This window comes from Urocampus carinirostris, chromosome 16 (genome assembly GCF_059441175.1).
Source record: "Urocampus carinirostris isolate Australia breed hairy pipefish chromosome 16, RoL_Ucar_1.0, whole genome shotgun sequence".
Taxonomy (NCBI): Eukaryota; Metazoa; Chordata; class Actinopteri; order Syngnathiformes; family Syngnathidae; genus Urocampus; species Urocampus carinirostris.
The window spans coordinates 34968900-34988004 of NC_142364.1; the positions used below are offsets into that span (position 1 = coordinate 34968900).

The 19105-nt window shown below is 40.8% G+C and overlaps 1 protein-coding gene and 1 long non-coding RNA gene across 7 annotated transcripts in view; one reads left to right on the plus strand and one right to left on the minus strand.

Moving 5' to 3' along the window:
- Nucleotides 1-8527, minus strand: part of LOC148351174 (zinc finger MYM-type protein 1-like) — a 21404-nt gene extending 12877 nt beyond the window's left edge. For 2 of the 5 annotated variants that reach the window (XM_088320297.1, XM_088320301.1), the window contains exons 1-6: nt 8291-8527; nt 7198-7330; nt 6802-6835; nt 5201-5388; nt 2496-2588; nt 2248-2389 (exon numbers count right to left, since the gene is read on the minus strand). In XM_088320297.1, coding sequence (XP_088176423.1) covers nt 2248-2389; nt 2496-2588; nt 5201-5388; nt 6802-6835; nt 7198-7330 — 590 coding nt within the window. In that variant the 5' untranslated portion in view covers nt 8291-8527. Of the gene's footprint in view, nt 1-2247; nt 2390-2495; nt 2589-5200; nt 5389-6801; nt 6836-7197; nt 7331-8290 lie in introns of those variants that run through there. The other 3 variants (XM_088320300.1, XM_088320299.1, XM_088320298.1) reach the window with 2 other exon arrangements.
- LOC148351175 (uncharacterized) lies at nt 7883-11860 on the plus strand. Of its 2 annotated transcripts, XR_015847133.1 has the most exons (4): nt 7883-8018; nt 10429-10802; nt 10879-10990; nt 11084-11860. It is a non-coding gene; the product is annotated as an uncharacterized LOC148351175 (long non-coding RNA). The 2 variants fall into 2 exon arrangements; XR_015847132.1 differs by having other exon boundaries at nt 10429-10990.
- The last annotated feature ends 7245 nt before the right edge of the window (nt 11861-19105 follow it).

A 19105-nucleotide genomic window follows, 5' to 3' on the forward strand; every position in this document is an offset into this window, starting at 1 on the left:
ATCACTGAGTTAATGTATTCCTGCCTAGTATTCAAAATAAAGTTTTTTTATTTTTAACTGAATCAAAGTGTTGTTGTACCACTAGGAGGCACTAATTATTACACACTGCCATTTGAACAAATCCAGTCCTTGTGTTCAAACTTTTTTTCGCTCATTTGAAATATTTTTACAGGAAATTCTCAGATAAGAATATTGTAATTCATTTCTTTATTCTTATTTTCTTTTGACATTTTCATTACAAATCGACTGAAAGGTTGTTCAAATTTCATTACAGCTTACAGCCTACCAGCCTACATTTTATGATATTCTAATATTTTGAGATGGAATACTCGAGTTTCCGCCATAATCAGCAATGTTAAAAAAATACTAGACAATTTCCGCGGCAATTGTAAGAGTTGTGATTGATCTGGCAGAACCGGTAGCGTTGAGTTGTTAGCATTATGAGTTAGCATAAGGATTTTAACTCAGAGAGATGTATTTGTAACGCCAGCCCAACTAATCACCAACAGTGTTAACAGCTAGCTTGCGCTAATATTTGGGCTGGCTATGCCAGCCCAACACTTTGCTAGCGGCGCACATAGCTGTTAGCATCATCTCGCTAGCATCCACTCTTTGGAATTCACCATTTACCCATGGTTAAAGGTAATGTGGGCCCCCTCAAGCCACCCTGGACAGACCCTGCTTAGTCCCTACTACCCTCTGTAAAAGCCCTCGTTCTCATGACCACCCATAGAAATGTATTCCGGATGGGAGAATCTCAAAATACATTAGTGCGGATGGGGACTTTTTTGGTCTCGTATCGCTGTAAATAGACATACCACAAGAATCCCGGTCGGGCTGGAATTTTTGGTACATGAATCGTTGGGCTACTCCAAAAGCTCTGGGAGGAGAAATGAAATGATCTGCATTTATATAGCGCTTTTCAAGTCAAGACTTCCAGAAGCGCTTTATATGCTTCACATTTACCAATAGCGGCCGAACAGCCATGTAAGGCGCTAACCTGCTTAGTGGGGGCATTACGGGTTCAGTGTCTTACCCAAGGACACTTCGACATGTAACACGTAGGAGCCGGGATTCGAACTGCGATCTCTTGATCCCAAGACGAGCGTTCTACCTCCTGAGCCACTGCCGCCCCAAATTTCGGCGGAAGAAGATGGATACAGTGGAACCTCGGTTTTCAAACGCCTCTCAGTTCGGACAAATCGGTGTTCGACCAAAAATCTCGCGAAATTCTTGCTTCGCTCTTCGGTCAAATAATCGGAGTTAGAACGCCGGTACGCTAGGGTGTGATGCTGAGCGGGGTAAAGGTGTTTTAGCCCCTAATTATTCCTCCGAAGAAGTCGGTGCACGCAGGACATGTGAAAAAAGAAAACAAGTTGCTCGTCCAACTATTGCCTTTAAGAAAGACATAATAGCTAAATATGAAAGAGGTGTACGAATTTCTGATCTTGCTAGTGAATACAGCATGGCTAAATCTACTATCAGTACGATAGTAAATAAGGAGGCTGTGAAATCGAGTGATGCGGCTAAGGAAGTTAGCGCTATAAGCAAGCAACTGCTGCAAGTTTTGGAAGAGGTTGAAAAACTTTTGATGATTTTTATCTCCTCACCGTCCACCACAAAGGTAAGAAATCCTATTCATAATCCCTTGTTTATTTTTACACGTTCATGTTAGCGTAATCTTTCGTACGGAAGATTACGCTAACAAGAACATATGATTGTGATCGACCAAATCGGTTATCGAACAGGGTTCTGGAACGGATTATGGTCGAGAACCGAGGTTCCACTGTATAATGAAAAGATCTCGGGGGTTTATATTAGTTTTCGCAAGCACAACTACATTGCCCTGTGCTTACAGCACTTGGCAATGTAGTAGTCTTCCTTACTGGAGCAATCACAACTAATTAGGCTTGCAATATTGTAGTTGATTTGTAATGAATCTACTATGTATTATGACTATTTCGTTTTTTAGTTTTATTACAGAAAATAAAGAACATTATTACAATATACTCCTCGTTAAGCAAACTGTTTTTATATCTTTTCCACATGATGTTAAAGTTTAACAGTTAAACTGATATTTTGCCTGTCATTTTTTAGTTTGTCTGGGGTGGGATTTTGATGCATTTTGTATGGAAAAAAACGAGAAAAAAAAAGTCATCACAATAATCAAATTTTCTGAGACAGTCCTATAGATGCATCATGTAAGTATTACCTTTTGAAAACATAGCTACAATAAACAAAACTTACCATTCACTAGTGTAAAGTAAGATACCTGGAGCACTATCCTCCCCGTCCTCCTTAATGATGGCATTAGAGGGTGACATGTCAGAATCATTGATAAATTCTTCTTTGACGTGAGATCTTAAAAGATTCGAACAGTTGGACTGTCCTAGAGCAAAATAAACAAATTCAGATTTGTACACGAATTCTGAAACAATACAGCTTACACTAACCTCTCCCCAAGAATCTATCACTGCCGGTGTAATGCATAGTACCTTCTGAGTTAACTGGTCCGGATGGCTCCTGCTTAATCTCTGAAAACTGCTCATCGATGGGTTCCTCCTTGGGTTCAGACTTCATGGCATCCTCTAAATTACAAAAAATGTTGTCTGACATTGCATTGGGATTGGTATAGAACAGACGTCGCCAACCCCGTGCCGAGGGGCACACTGACGCCTGCTGCGACATTATCACGTGCCCGGGGGCCCATTCTAAAAATAGACCTAATCACGAAACATCAATGTCTAAAATGTGATTAAATAATGTTGCGATTTTTGAAAAAAATGCATTTACAGTGACGTAAATTAAAAACTAAAACTGTTTAAAAAAATTAAAAAGAAAAAAAATCAAAGTAGCACAGTTCGATAATTTTAGAACATGGGGCAGAGTTGAGTGTGCATGACAATCGCAGCCTCGATCTTGAATGTCTCAAAGGAGTCAAAATCTTTTTCTATACACATATACATGGCAGAAAAATGGAAAAAAACTTTTGAAATTTCAAAGTTAATAGGAAGAAGATTTTTTTCATTAATGTGAAAGAAAACTGTGTGTCTCATTTGCGAAGCAACTGAGGCCGCGGCACCACGTGGAGCACTACTGCAGCACCTCTCACAAGAGCTTCCATGCTAAATACCTGACCAGTGTTGTGCAGAGACACCAGCAGCACACGGTGAACAAAAAAAGGCCTGAGAGTTAAAGGCAACTATGGGCAAACAGCATTCTTTTTTTACAAGGCCGGTAAAAAATTCTCAAAAAGCCACACAATTTTGATAAAGAGGAAAAAGGCATTTGAAGATAGGATGTTGTAAAGAAGCAATGATGATTATTGCCAACACCATATTTAAAGATTATAAACACGGCAGCGACCTTCAGTGCCATGGCAAAGATGGAGTTAAATTATTGAAAAACTGTTAAAAATGTGTTACTAAGTTTAAAAGATATGTTCTGTTTTAATGGCTGAACATTTAGTGATCAGTAGAAATGTGATATTTTCTTTTTATTTAATTGAAAAAGAGTCAATTTTTGTTCCTACGTAACTTATCACTTGTATAAACATGGTGGAGAGTTCATAAAACAAACCAATGAGAGCGTCTTAATTTTTTTATTATGTAATTTCCTGTAAAATGTTGTGAAAGTTGTCTTTTTTTCTTTTTTTGAGCATTTATTTTGAAATATTTTATAATTAAAAATCACTTCTTACATTTTTGGGGAATGGTGACGAAGCACGTCCTCAATGATACACTTGAGCAACTGACGATGAATCTAATAATATTAGTGGTGTTTAGCCCTCGACTAAACACTAAAAGACACTGTTAATTGAAAGACTGCACGATTTGGGAAATAAACCTTATTGCGTTTTTTCAGACCAGTATTGCAATTTCGATTCGATTTTACAAGAAAAGGGCATCTTTTGTGCTTGTTTTTTTTTTTTTGTGAGTTCTTATGATTGCTGTCCTGCCACTGTGTTCTTAAAAACCCAGAAAAAATCCCATGGGATTATATATTTTTTAACATTAAATTTTATCTCCTAAATTGGTCCCAACAGTAGAAAAAATAAATTTAATTCATATTTCCATGTAAGCTGTATTAAAAAAATGGTCCTTAAAATGAAGACAAACCTCATGTGCGGTCCCTTCTCAAGGTTTCTTCATTTACCTCATGTTGAGGTTTTGAGTTTTTCCTTGCCCTCATGTAGGTTTTAGATCGGGGGATGGTGTATTAATAGTCTGTTGTTTGCAATAATCTTTGGTCTGTGCAGCCCTTTGAGACTCCTTGTGATAAAGGGCTATACAAATTAACATGACTCGACTTAACACAAGGGTTAATCATATTGACATGCTTTATTGTGAAAAAAACGCCCTTTTTTGAGAGTACTTTGTTAAAGTTTCGATCTGCTCAGACAAGGTTCAAACCACAGCGTGCTGCGATAACACAATCGCACTAAGTTACATTGCAATATCAATTAGATTTCGGTTAATTATCTAGCCCTAGTTCTATAACTTTTTTATAACATTTACACTTCCGTGGTGGTAAGCTATATATGTAGGTAGCCCTGTCCTGATGTAAGAGTTGTTGCCAGTGTAAGTCTACGGCAGGGGTCTGAGACCTATGGCTTGCGAGCCATATACTGTATGGCTCTTTTCATGACGAGATAAAATTTGACTATTGCACATTTCTCTGCAACATTGCAAAGTCGTTTGTTTACATCCTGATTTTGGTGCATACGAAGACTAAATACCCCAAACAGCAGTAAACCACTCAGGGCAATTTGATTGCGTGAGGGGTAGAGGTGGGCAGATATTACAGCACACAGCACAAGGCACTCCCTTCTCTTTCTCTCGCTCAGTGCATTCGCCGCCAAAGGTATTGTTGTTTTTTTGCTTTTATGGCTCTTTAGGTCAAAAAGGTTCCCGACCCTTGGTCTAAGGCAACTCCATTTACTTCAATATTTGCACATTTATATGTAAGTTTTCAACAAAATTGTATGCTGTTTGCCAGCTTGTAATTTGCTTTTCAAGATTTGATACCCAGCTTTGGAAATTGTGTGTCATTACATTAAAATGTACTTCTAATTGTATAGCCCTCAACTAAATCAAGACTCAATATAACCTTTGACTGACTCCAGACTTTAACCTAACACATAATTACCTACATTTGTAATCATACATCACTTACTTACTTTTACTTTTTATGGTCATACCTGAACGATGTGTGTGTAGTCCAGGCTGAGCATGTACTCCTAAAGGCTCTTCAGGTAATTGGATACTTCCATCCAGAAAGGATGACCTGAGTTCGCAATTTGTGTTTACAATGAGGTCACCATTTGACTTCTTGCTTTCGGTTGGCATGGGAGATTTTTTCTTTCTTTTTCTTCTTACACAGTCAGACCTGAAATATAACAAAGATCATTTTGAATCAATGCCAAAATTGTATTTTGCCTCCTATATAATTTCAAAGAGCTGAGAAACCTTAAACTAAAAATCTTACAAACTAGTATTATCATAATTTATCACCAGTATAAGGAGGGACGGATTTCATTAATTTTTTTGTAATCTGATCATAGGTGTTTCAATATTTTTTAAATGTTGATAGGGTTTTAAGACTGATATGTAAGTCATGCATTGAGTGGTGGAGACTCAAAAAGTTTCAATGACTACCCTCTTTACTTTATTAGTTGACAGCGACAATGCAAACATACATAATTACAAAACAAACCTCAAGGTTGATACAAATGAGCTTGAAGACTTAAGCAAATTCTCATTTAAAACTTAAGCTTGTTCCAATGGATTGAATACCAAAAGGGCTACACTGACAAATAGAAAAAAAACTTAATAAAGTTTAAACGGTACAAATGTATACATCCTGATACAGTTAAGTGTGAATGCTTATCTTTCCTGTATCAAGTATTTTTTTCTTAATCTTCACACAAATGTAATATTCCAGCAATTCTCTCAATTTATACGTTTCCCAGTATTTTATGCATTTTTTGATCATTTCAAATTGTATACGCCGTACAGGGGTGAAAAAAAAATAATCCCGTTTTTTTGTTTTGTTTTTACAAAAAACAGTTTTTTTCTATAGACCGATCTCGTCTTACTCAATTCGAATCTAATCCGGATCGTCTCTGTCACTGGTAGCAGACTACAACATCATCAAAGATTGCTAATATTTTTGTGGTATTCTGCATAGTCTGTCTAGTTGTGAGTAAATAGGTGCGACGTTGTGTTTGTAAGGTTTATTATCACTTAATAAAGCGAATTACAATCATTCCTAAGAAAAGCGATTGGTTGAAGTTGGCAGGTATGGGCTACATGGACGTTAACCCCATCATTAGAAGTTTTACAAGTAATATATAAAAAATATTTGTTATTCATCTCATCTCATCTCATTAGCCGTACCGCTTATCCTCAGTAGGGTCGCGGGGGGCTGGAGCCCATCCCAGCAATCATCGGGCAGTGGGCAGGGGACACCCTGAACTGGTTGCCAGCCAATCGCAGGGCACACAGGGACAGACAACTCATTCGCTCGATCACACCTAGGGACAATTTGGACCGGCCAATTCACCTGAAATGCATGTCTTTGGAATGTGGGAGGAAACCGGAGTGCCCGGAGGAAACCCACGCAAGCACGGGGAGAACATACAAACTCCGCACAGAAAGTCTGGAGCTGGATTTGAACCCACGACAGGTTCCCATGACATGAACTGTGCCGCACAAGCGCTAACCACTGCGCCGCCGTGCTGCCCATATTATCAATAAAGAAATGCATTGTAAAAAAATCTATTTCAAATTATAAACTCACCCATCTGATTCCTCAGGACTCACAGAACTGGGCTCTTTTGGATGGGAAAAAAGAGAAGACTATTAAGGAAGTGAGCCGGTTGACATCAATAGACTTTTTTAACAATACCTGTTCTGTACCACGCCACACCACTAGGCTATGCAGCCTGCGGTGTTTTGCCATTACATAACGAGCATCAAACAGGGAGTAGCAGGATTATTTTTACATTTTTGTTCTATAACTTTTGCAAAAACACGAGCCATATGTAACACTCTTTGATTGCCAATTTGTATGATCGCTCATTTACATTAAAATAGATGTGATATATTTATTTAAACATATATTTACTTGATTGAAATATTGATTTACTTAATTTCCTTTTGATTGCGATTGAGGGAGAAACAGTTATTGACTCACGGAGATCAGACAAATCCACTTCCTCCCCATTTGAATTGATCAGGCAATCAATATCTTGCTTCTGCTGCTGCTGTTCATCATCAGTCATCATGTTCTCAGAAGATCCAAAGAGGTCAAGACTGTTGGAGCCCATCTGTTTTAAAAAATGAAATACACAAAGAAAACACAAATTCAAATTACTCAGTTAAGTAAATAAATATGAATGAAACGATATATCAATCCTCGACATATTATGTTCATCATAGGGGTTTGGGGTTTTTAAGGGTTATTGTTCTATCTTCGTTATTCATTATCCATTATCCGTTATCGGTCAGGCAAAAGGTTTTTAACCTTTATCTTTTTTCCTCAGGAATTGGTTACAGTTCGGATTCCAATTTTTATTACGGCATCGCAATCGTATCAAATACTGGTCTGCCTGATAGTTTCTGTTTAACAAACAAAATGGAAACATAATTTCTCAATGAAAAAATGCAACGTTAAGGAAAAGCTTAAAACAAGGTCGTGGATCATATAAGTCATAGAAAAAGGGATCAAACAAGTTTTGTGTTCAGGGATTCGATTAAAATGTTAAAAGGTTTAACCCGACAGGCCCTTTTTTAACCAGTGCCTCCTTGCTTTAAAAAAATTGATGGTTACGCTCACGACACTTCAACAGGGGGGATGCTTTTGTTCAGAAGGGGGTGTGAAACTAGCAACCCCTCACAAAAACCGACAATCTAACACACAGAGGGGAAATTACCATGATCAGCCATTTAAAAAGTCTGGCATTTGGTTCTTTGACGTTCTCTAACCCAAACGGATGCTTTTCCACTGTTACTCCAGTGAGTTACTCAGCTAGCTTAGCATAATTTGTACATTTTTGCACCGTTTCCATACGCTGTATAAATATTTTAAACCACGGACATAAATGCCAATTCGTTAACAACAAATAGGCATCCAATTCCTCAGTAATTTAGCCGACAGATTAGCCATTGGAACAATAGCATTTAGTGAGCTAAAAGCCGTGTTTCCGTCAACATCATTAGACAACGTCGAGAAAGGGTTTTTTAGATGGCACACACTCAAACCTCATTAAATTTGTCTGTAAACCAACCTGATGGTATAGGTCTTCCCCGAATTCGACAAAGGTAGTTCCACTCAAAAAGGTCTCACTTAAGAGATGGAGGCACAATTTTCTTCTTTTTTTTCTCGCATTTTTTCCTATCGTTGTAGAGTTACCGGAACGTGTTCAGTACTTTAATTACTAGTTTTCTTCTAAAATCGGCGTTGATTATTTTTTTTCACCCTTTGTTGCTTAGCCATCTGAGCAACGCGGTAACTTCCGGTTGTCCTTATTTTACCTGTCACAATAAGAGCTGGGTATGATTTGGGGGTTATTGTATCACGCTTCATAGCAAAGCCTACTTAACATGGGCGTAACCAGCCCGTATAAAAAAATTGTGAAACTTCTTTATTCCTCGAGGGACCGGATAGGGATAAATGTGTGTGTGGCATGTGTGCATGTCCGTAGGGGGGCGGGGGTAGAGGTAAGATCGGGCCAAAAAAAAGCACCCGAGCCCGACGCAGGCCCGAGGGGTATTAAACCCGACCCGGACCGAGCCCGACTAATTAACTGGATTTGCTGGCCCGGCCCGAGGGGGCCCGAAATTACATATTTTATTTATAAGGAGGGGTGATTTATGATAAATTAAACTCTGCCTTTTGTTACAACATCTAGGCCTAAGTTAAATAAAACTGTATAAACATTTACATCTTTTATATTTCTGTGTCTGCACTGCAGATGTTACATTAAGCGACAATCTGTCATTGACGTTTTTTTTTTTTTTGAGGTAGCGAAAACATTTAAGGGCGTCCGTCATTTTGACGACTTGATCATTGGGCCATAATCCACAGCAGCAGTAGTAGTACGTCCTTAAGATTTTAGCGCAGCACTTTCATTCAGGGGGTGTTGACGTGTTGTGCCCTTTTCCGACTCCTATGCAAATTCCCCCCCCCCCCCCCCCCCCCTGATCGTATTCTATATAAAACGCTTATTAAAACAATAAAGCGAGCTAATTATAATAATTGGGAGATCCTAGTCTATATAACGCGTTTATTTAAACAATAAAGCGCGATCGTATTCTACAAATTGCGTTTTTTAACGCGGATGAAAATGTCACCAACGTCAATGTACGCTTCCGACAAAAGCGATCGTATTCTATATAATACGCTTTAAAACAAAATAAAGCGAGCTAATTATAATAATTGGGAGATTCTAGTCTATATAACGCGTTTATTTAAACAATAAAGCGCGATCGTATTTTACAAAATGCGTTTGTTAATGCGGATGGAAAAGTCACCAACGTCACTGTACGCTATGATTTCCGCAATCACAACTAATTGTACACAAATAATATTTATTTGATTTACTATATTCCTTGGTCTAGTATCCATACATAGTTTAAGTATATATTTTTAATGAACATATATTTATAATTATTAATTAATTAAAAAAAAAACAAAAAACAAAAAAAAAAAAAAAAGCAGGACCGAACCCGACCCGACCCGACCGTATGACTGACATTTCAGGCCCGACCCGGCCCGAAATTGCCTCGGGTTCGGGTTCGGGCTCGGGCTCGGGCCATAAATCTTAGGTCTAGGCGGGGGGGCTGTGGAGGAAGGTCGGGCGTAGAAATAGACATAGAAAAAGAGAGACAGCGAGAAAGAGTGAAAGAGAAAAAAACAGCGAGAGGAAGAGAAAAGAGAGAGTGGAAAATAATGGAAGAAAGAGAGGGAGAAAAAGGAGAGAAAGACAAAGAAAGAGAGAAAAAAGATAGAACAAAAGAGAATTGAATAAAAAGAGAGATAGGGAAAGAGAGAAGGAACAAGATTAACAAAAAAAAAAATAACAGCAACAGTGTACTTCCGAGTGGCACTTGGCTTCGGCAAATTCAAGTGGACACATTTAAAAATCGCAGCTAGTTTTTCCCTTTGTGTCACAGGTTGTACTAGGCCCTAGTAACTAGGGCCTGGTCTGGCCGGCAGGGTGCACCTTTGACACGCGGGTACACATTGTATAACAAAAAAATTGGGCATTAAAATATATACTGCTATGTATTATAAGCAATGCCAAAGTTACTACAAGTGGGGAAAGAACTAAGTAAGATGCTGAAAAAAGGTTTATTTTGTCTGTAAAAATAAACTTTTTTTACACAATTACCTACCTAATTTTTACCTAATATTCCTCCACAGGTCAGGTATAGGAGCATGCTAAGGCACTCCGCCGCGCTTTCCCAACCCCTCCATTCCGCTGCCCTTCTCCACAAACACCCGGCCCATATTACAGCCCCCCATGTAACCTCCTAGCTGTGAGAGCCACGATACACACAGGCGACCCACTCGGCGGGTCCAGCCTCTCGGATCCTTATCAGAAAGGGTTCGATGAGCTAGGTGGGAATCGTGCCACATGTCGGTAGAAATGCAGCTGGCGCACCCTAATCTGGCATGTAACACGTCCCATCTGCGCCCTGTTGAGCACCTGTTGGTTTGACACGTTCCATTGGTACTCGTAGATTCGCCGAAGGGACCTTGTCACAAAGGAGTCCAGTCTACGCCTCAGGCCCTCGGTGAGCGACTAGGCTTCACAAGAGTAAAGCAAGAATTGTAACACCAAGGACCTGTACACGCGGACTTTTGTTCTAGTGCTCAGATAACAGGAGCGCCACACGGTCTTGTTCAGCGAGTTCATCGCGATGCCAAGTCAACGTATGACTTCTGCCTCGCACAAAGTAAAACAGTGAAATACGCTGCTGAGGTAGGTGAATTTTTCCACGCTCTCACCCGCCAAAGACGAAGAGTCGACAGAAGCGTTCAACAAGTCGCCGAAGACCTGAACTTTATTTTTCAGCCAGGAGACATATTTCAATCCAACCGGCTCCGCTCCCTCACTCAGTCGCCTAATACGCTCACAGAACGGTGAATCCTCCCGAACCAGGGAGACCAGACCTCGGGCAACTGCCACCGCCACCCGCTCGGTAGGGCGACCGTTTCCCCCCTGGCCAGACCAGTAGTAACGGTAGGTGTAGCAACCACCGCCGATCCTACTGGAGTACGGCCTCCTAACCTCGGAGAAGGCAGCAACAGCAACACCCAGCCGGGCTAGCTCCAGAGATAAAGAGAGGTATGCGGGAGTCCTCACGGAGAGAGGTCACGTTCCAGGTGCCCACACGGATCGACCGCCTCAGATTCAACTGGCGGGTGGAGAGCAAGGGGGCGACATCTCATCACCACCGCTACTCGGTAGCTCCCAACCCGGCCCGACCCGGTTGCTACGAAGTTTCCTCCCTTTCCGGCGATGAGGTCCTGAAGGCTTTGTTCTATCGCGTTCATGTGACACCTATAACAGGCGTCAGGAGTACTCCCTAGGAGGGGGGTTTAGGCTGGGTTTTTGCTCTTGGCTGCGGCAAAATTTCAGGAGGAGGGGGTGCAAACCCCAGGTCCCTCGGCTCCAGACGCAAGGGTCGCCATTCCTTTCGACATCGTATGATGCCGCTGTAGCCGCAACTTTTCCCTGCATTTTTATTCATTTTTTGATCATTTCAAATTGTGTACATAGTATTAAAATTTACAGTATGTTTCATTTTGTTTTAGAATTACAATTAAAATAACTAATTTTGGGGTTAGATCCGTCTCGTCTTGCTTGATCGTCTTGGACACTGGTAGCAGATGACAAAGTAGTCGCAGATTGCCAATATTGTCGCGGTAAGCAAAGTGGATGTTATTCTCAATTAATCATTTATTTGGTAAATAATATATACTGTCATGGTTTGGTTCCTGCAGTCCTTTTTTCTTCAAAAGATGGCAACTCTACCCCATTTTCCAGTCTCCTTCTTTTTCCCTCTCCCCAGGTATTTGCAACTAGTTAATCAGCCACCACTACTTTAAATACCCTGGGCTCCCACCTCACTTTGCTGTACCGTTTTGATAACCAAAACATCGCTATTAAGCTCTAAGTTCAGCAGTGTGAACTAGGGCTGCACGATTAACCAAAATAAAATCAATATCACAATGTGACGTAGTGCGAATGTGTAACAGCAAACCACTGCGTTTTTCCTAGGATGTATAGTTCCACTTAGGTTAATTCATTGACTGAGTGTTCAGCCAACAAGAATTGTCACATATCGGGGTTTAACATCGCAGGCCAATCAGAAGCAGGCTTTAATGGCACCAACCTATAAACGCGAGGCAAAGTTTGCAAGACGTGTGTGCACGACTTTAATAGGCTGGTGGGATCTGTAGCTTTACTATCTCGTTACATTGAAAATAAATCATGCATTAAATCGGACTTTGAGGAAAGTCAGAAAATGCAAAGAAAAGCGGGAGCTCCCTGGATTTTTATCACGTCCGGGAATTGACCGAGGCGGTGTCGGATGGCTAAGCTAACAGCTAGGCTAATAACAAGTCACAAACGCGAAATCCATTACCAATTAAGCGGATGACTTGGAGCTACTACTCGCGGAAAACTGCTACATTTGTGAGTCTTGTATTTTAATCATCACAAAGACATTGTAGAAGTCGCAGGGACCTGACTCTAGCGGGGGGGCTTGCCAGCCTCTTAATCGTTTATTTACACTGAAAGCAACAACCCTCCAATTTCGTTGTCCATTTGTATATTCGTAACGGGTGTAATAATAACTTTTGTTTTAATGAAATTCCTGCTGAAATATGTGTATAGTTTTTGGTAAGTGTCCTGCAAGGACGAATCCAACAGTGCCACCTGCCGGTATGGGGTGGGGCTTGGTTTTGGCTTCTGACATGTGACCGGGAGGCGGGGTTTGTTGGCAGTCTACAGAGAGAGCTGCTAACGGTAAGACACATCTTTTGGTGCTCCACAAAATAAGTTAATTTTAAACATTATAACCACAGCTGACAAATCTCTCATCATGCACAGTAATGTGATTGATGTTGTCAAGCTGTTTGGATTTATTTTCGTTTTGTTTCTGTTTTACTAAAATGTGAATTCCCCTTGTAGAGATCAAAGAGATCAAAGCCAGCAGAAAGGCTAATGTTGTGACTCATTTCATCTGCAGGTAAATTATACCCGTTTTTATACTCATTATTGTCCTTATTTCTATTTTCCTCATATATATTAATAAGGATGATGTTGGTTAAAATTCAGACTAAAGAAAAATATGTTGAATTCATTGTAAACGTTAAAAATCCACTATACGATCTCTTGTTAAAAGTATCTTGTTAAAATGGATGTAAAAATTTATTGTTATATTCTAAAATGTATTTTATGTAAATTGAAAAGAAAGCTCTTTGATATGCTTTGGCAGTCTACAGAGAGAGCTGCTAACGAGATCAAAGAGATCAAAGCCAGCAGAAAGGCTAATGTTGTGACTCATTTCATCTGCAGTTACTGCAATAGAAATCATCATCCAGTCCAGCGTGAATGTGGATCTTTGGTGGGACAAGTACACCGCGGTTACAAATTGAACCTTTATTCAACTGCAATTCTGTTTTTATTTTTATAGTTTCTATCTTTGATATTTTGTAACTCTCTGTCTCTTCGTACGTTATCTCCAGTTAGGTTTGCATGTGGGCAGCACGGCGGGGCAGTGGTTAGCGCTTGTGCGGCACAGTTCTGAGGTCATGAGATCGAACCTCCTGTGTAGAGTTTGCATGTTCTCCACGTGCTTGCGTGGGTTTCCTACGGGCACTCCGGTTTCCTTCCACATTCCAAAAACATGCATGTCAGGTTAATTGGCCGGTCCAAATTGTCCGTAGGTGTGAATGAACGAGTGAGTTGTCCGTCTCTCTGTTCCCTGCGACTGGCTGCCAACCAGTTGAGGGTGTCCCCTACCCACTGCCCGAGGATGTCTGGGATGGGCTCTAGCACCCCCGTGACCCTACTGAGGATAAGCGGTGCAGATAATGGATGGATGGATAGATTTCCCCATTCATCAAAGTGTTAAATATGAAATCTCTACCAAATAAGATCGACGAACTGGCTGTGCTGGTGAAAATCATGAAAGCGCACAGGGAGTGCAGTTTGCTATGTTTTAAGGAAATGTGGCTCACCTCTAGCATCCCGGACGCTAACGTGGAGCCATCCGGAGCTACTGGCTTCAGCGCTGTTAGACAGAGACACGGAAGCCCGCGGTAAGCAGAGAGGAGGTGGACTCGCTAACACAAGGTGGTGTATCCCTGGGCACAAAGATTTTCATCTGCCGCAGGGTCGTCGAACTTTTGGACTAGCCTGTGACATCACTCCGCTGTGGCTAAACTACAACAAAGCACCCAGAGAGCATCCTGTTAATAAACAACAAGGAGACTGCTGGAAGTGTGAATTTCCCTACGGGGATGAATAAAGTATCTATCTATCTAAAACATAGATATGAAGTAATTTTAGTAATGTTTGCGAGAGGGGGGAACAACAACAATAAAAGCAATAACCATCCAGACTTTTATATGATTTTAGAGCACCACCGGGTGTGTGGGGATACTCCAGTATAGTGGTAAAGATCATGTGAACTGAAATCAGGCAGACTGGGAAATTTGTTTAAATGTGTGAAAATGTCAGGAGGAAGACTGTTTGGCTTGTTACCTAGCATTGCTTATGTTATACTCTAAATAGCGCCCTTTGTGCTTCCCAACAATGTAAACCACCTCATCTGACAGCTGCACAATATTCGTTTGATCAATAATTTCCAATGGGGTTGTTTATAATGGCTGTTTTTGTTGTTGTTGTCGTCTACTGTTTACCGGCTTTGTCCATTGTTGCTACCATTGTCACCTGTGTGCAAAGGGTCATTAGCCAGTAAGGTTTTATTGTTATCATGAACGTATTGGGGTTCTTCAAGTATTGATAACGTCTCAGCAATGCCAGATGGGTCAACGGCTTCCATGGTTGTCGGCAAGGGGCTTCAAAGCTGTTTGGTGTTTTGGGTTGGCTCAGGATGTAGAGGGCTCATCTTGGTTCCAAGAAGTCTCAGTTTCAATTCCGGGCTCCTCCGAGTCAAATGCCGAAGGGTCTTTGGTCTAGACATTAAACCCCAATGCCCACGACAAGAAGGTAGGAGCCTTGCAATGCTGAATCCGCTATCGTTTTGCACTTTGGGAGGTCTTTACTGACTTGGGAATCACATTATAAATGCAGTCCATTTACCGTTTGTACCAAAAACATGTTAAACAACAGGAGTCTCTTACCGCTTGTCAGAACCAGAATAGGCAGTCAACCCAAGCGCGTAGCGTTTCACACAAAACTTTATCGGAGAATCAAGAAAGTCAGGCACGGGGAAACAAACAACAACAATCCGGTGCTTGCTGGGCAGGAGGAGCAGGAAGCCCTGGCGAACAAAGTGTAGTCGGAGATCGGAAGCAAGTCTGGCAGCCGGGAAGGGAGAACTGAACGCTGTAGGAGGACAGAAGCAAGTCGGGCAGAGGGGACGGGAGATTGGAGTGTGGTCGGAGATCGGGACAAGTCAGGTGATCGGAGACGATCAGAAAGCCAGGGACGGACAAGCAGGAAACAGGACAGCAAGGGAAAGACGGGAGCCAGAGTCAAAAAGTGCTTGCCTTGCATGTGCTGAGGTTCGCTGACGGACTGACTTGAGTGAAAGAAAAAGACGTGTTTGAATAGGAGGTGAACCAATCGGGAAACGAGCAGCAACTGGAACTAAACGAGTGAGTGCAGGTGAGAGCAATAGGCAAATTATGACAGGACCCCTCCCCTCCTGCTGATGCTGCAGGAGCTGTTGTTGTTGTTGTATTTAAGGGAGAAGGGCGGAGATGTCACCTGACATTTGTCAGACCTCGCCCTCAGTCCAGTGCAAACGCTGCAGAGCGGAGGAGCTTCTGTCTCTCCCAGATCAGCGCTTGTGGTAGTGTACTGTCAGAACCAGAACAGGCAGTCGACCCAAACTCGTAACGTTTCACACAAAGCTTTATTGGAGAATCGAGGAAGTCAGTCGCGGGGAAACAAACAACAGCGATCTGGTGCTCGCTGAGCAGGAGGAGCAGGAAGCCCTCGCGAACGAAGCATAGTCTGAGATCAGAAGCAAGTCGGGTAGCCGGGATGGGAGAACAGAACGTGGTCGGAGGAGGGAAAGATTTAAGACACAATATTAATACCATTCATGTAAGCAGTAAAAATGTTCAGATTTTTATCAGATAAAATCCAAATTATTCTATAATGGCCCTAATAGATATAGAAGTAGTCCATTATAGTATTGTCCTCCTATTTTCTTTCCAGACCAGTTTAAATGTAGCTTGGAGAAGTGAGAGACCGTCAACTGTAAAGAAAACCCATGCAGAAAGAATATTTCTCAAAAGATTTTCTAATATGTTAAAGCCACAAAGTGTAATATTATACCTCTAGGTGTCACTCTATTGTATGATTCAATATAATGTTGTTATGTATATTGTTATGTATTTGGATATATGGTTATTCTTTTACCTTGATTTGCTAAATAAAAAATTGTTTAAAAAAACAGGTTAAGCAATTTTTTAAGTCTTAACACAGATTTTTAATTGTATTTTTTTCCACTGACTTTTATATAAAGTGTTAATATTTCAACGCTGGTGTTTATAACAAGTTCTGATTTGTTTTCAATGTACATACATTGCCTTTACAGCGTATTTAGCCCGCAGTGTGATTTTAATTGGCCCGCGAGATCATATCAAATGTGCATTAAAGCTGCCCCGTGGTATATACTGTGCGGCTAATACTACATATCCCACAAAGCTTTGCTAGTATTTTGGCATGCAGTAAAACCCTTCAAGTGCTCCTTACTTCCGTTCAAAGTCGTTCATCCATGCCCCAGTCGCATCGGACAAGTTAATAATTTTACCCAACACAAAAATGGCCAAAAGAAAGATAAACAACAGGACCTTCCAAGACAGGAGGGAGGCAAATTATTTGTTCGCGACTATAAGAGACAAACCTGTTAATTTTGTGTGCGGAGCTGGCTTGGCTGCAATAAAAGAGCACAACATCAGAATACACTATAAAACCAAACATAATGAAAAGTAAAAGGACCTGGACCTAAAGCAGAAGCTGCAAAAGGTGGAGGAGGTGAAAAGAAGTCTGGTTTGCAGACAGACCTTGTTCACGAAAGCAAAAGCAAAAAGTGAAGCTGCTGTAAAGGCCAGCTTTATTGCATACCTGTCAACCTGCATGTTTTTGCCGTACAAAGTATGTTTATTATGCATTTTAAAACGTGTACGACGTACAAGAAAATCCGTACGGAAAAACGCAAATTTGTCAATTATGGGTACCATCCGGTATACACGGACTATCTCGAAATGGCAAACCAATAAAGTCAAACAAGTTCACCGCGTTTGCCTCTATCTCTGTATGGTTTTTTTTCATACCGAAGGGAGCGTTTGATGCTACTGTGTGCATGCGTCTGCCGCTGTAGGGCCTAATTTCGACTCCCCTGCAAAAATCCTCCCCCCCTCGCGTTAACGCGCATTCTGCTGCGCTTCCGACAATAGCGATCGTATTCTATATAATAAGCTTATTAAAACAATAAAGCTACTCCTCAACAGCTGCAGAAGTGATGTTTTGCCATTTAATTGCATAGCACAACATACCTCCAACAGTTGCCGATCACTTCACAAGGCTTATGAAAAACATGTTTCCCAGTCACAAGGCTGCAAAGGTTTGTATTTTCTGTCCCTGTCAAATAGTCTGTTTGAAATTTAAAATACAAGCAGCAATGGTTGATATTGTGGTTTGGTTTACAAAATAGAAATGCCAACTAATTTTTTCCTGCAAAAAAGATCTTTATTTACAAATTTAAATTTAAAGTGTTATTAGTGGATATTTTAGTTACACTAATAACAATTGTTCCTGATTGTTTTAATTTATTTATTTATTTATTTGTATTTTATTACTAAGAATATGTACAGAATGATATCACGAAACACATGTACAATATGACATGTTAAACTACATAAATAAACACATTTGAAAAAAAAATATGGTGTAGGATTATATTGTAATTTGTAAGGTAAAAAACGACAGTTTATAAGGGCATGGAACCGTGGAGGTTGACAGGTATGTTATTGTGGCAGCAGAGATCGCAAAATCAGCCCAGTCCTTCAATGAGGGAGAGTTTGTCAAAAAGGGCATGGTCAAAGTTTGCGACATCGTGTGCTCAGATAAGAAGCAATCATTTTTAAACGTGAGCATGAGCAGAAATACCATGGCTGAGCGTGTCTGTGAGCTTTCCACTAATCTACATGTGAACAACTAATAGAAAAATGGCCAGTTTCCATGTTTTCTCGCCGACACAATGCCTCAATTACGCACCCAACCTGCTCAGATGCTCTCAATGTTCAGCAGCAAATATCTATGTGAGCAACAGTTATAATGAAAGTGACTCGCTGATGAGCACCTTCACTCCTCAGCTCAGAGCCTGACTCCAGACTTTGACGAACTTGCATCTTGGAAAAGATGCCAGGTATCTGGATTAGACCAATGTTCAGAGTAAATCAGAGCTTAGCAAACTGAGTTTAAACATACGTTTGTTATGCACTTTTTCTACTGCAAGGCATGGTATGTCAATAGAGTGCTTCGAGGTCCTAAGATTACCCACAATACATTGCTGGCGGGCATTTTGGAAGTCAACAAAGCTTTTCACTTCATTGTTATTGTACAGCGAACCAGTTAGATTCTACATTGTAATGCCGAATACGTGCGTTATTGTTGGCTGTTGTAGCCGAGGGGAAAAGGGTGGGAAGGGCTTCTTTAGACTTCCGAAGTGTGTTTACGATCAGGGGATTGAAGCTCAGGAGAAAAGTGAACGGCGAAGACGAATGTGGCTGGCAGCTATCAACCGGTCGAATTTGCCAAAGCTTGACTGTGTTCGTGTTTGTTCCGACCACTTTCTGACAGGTAAGTTGAATTATTTATGATGTA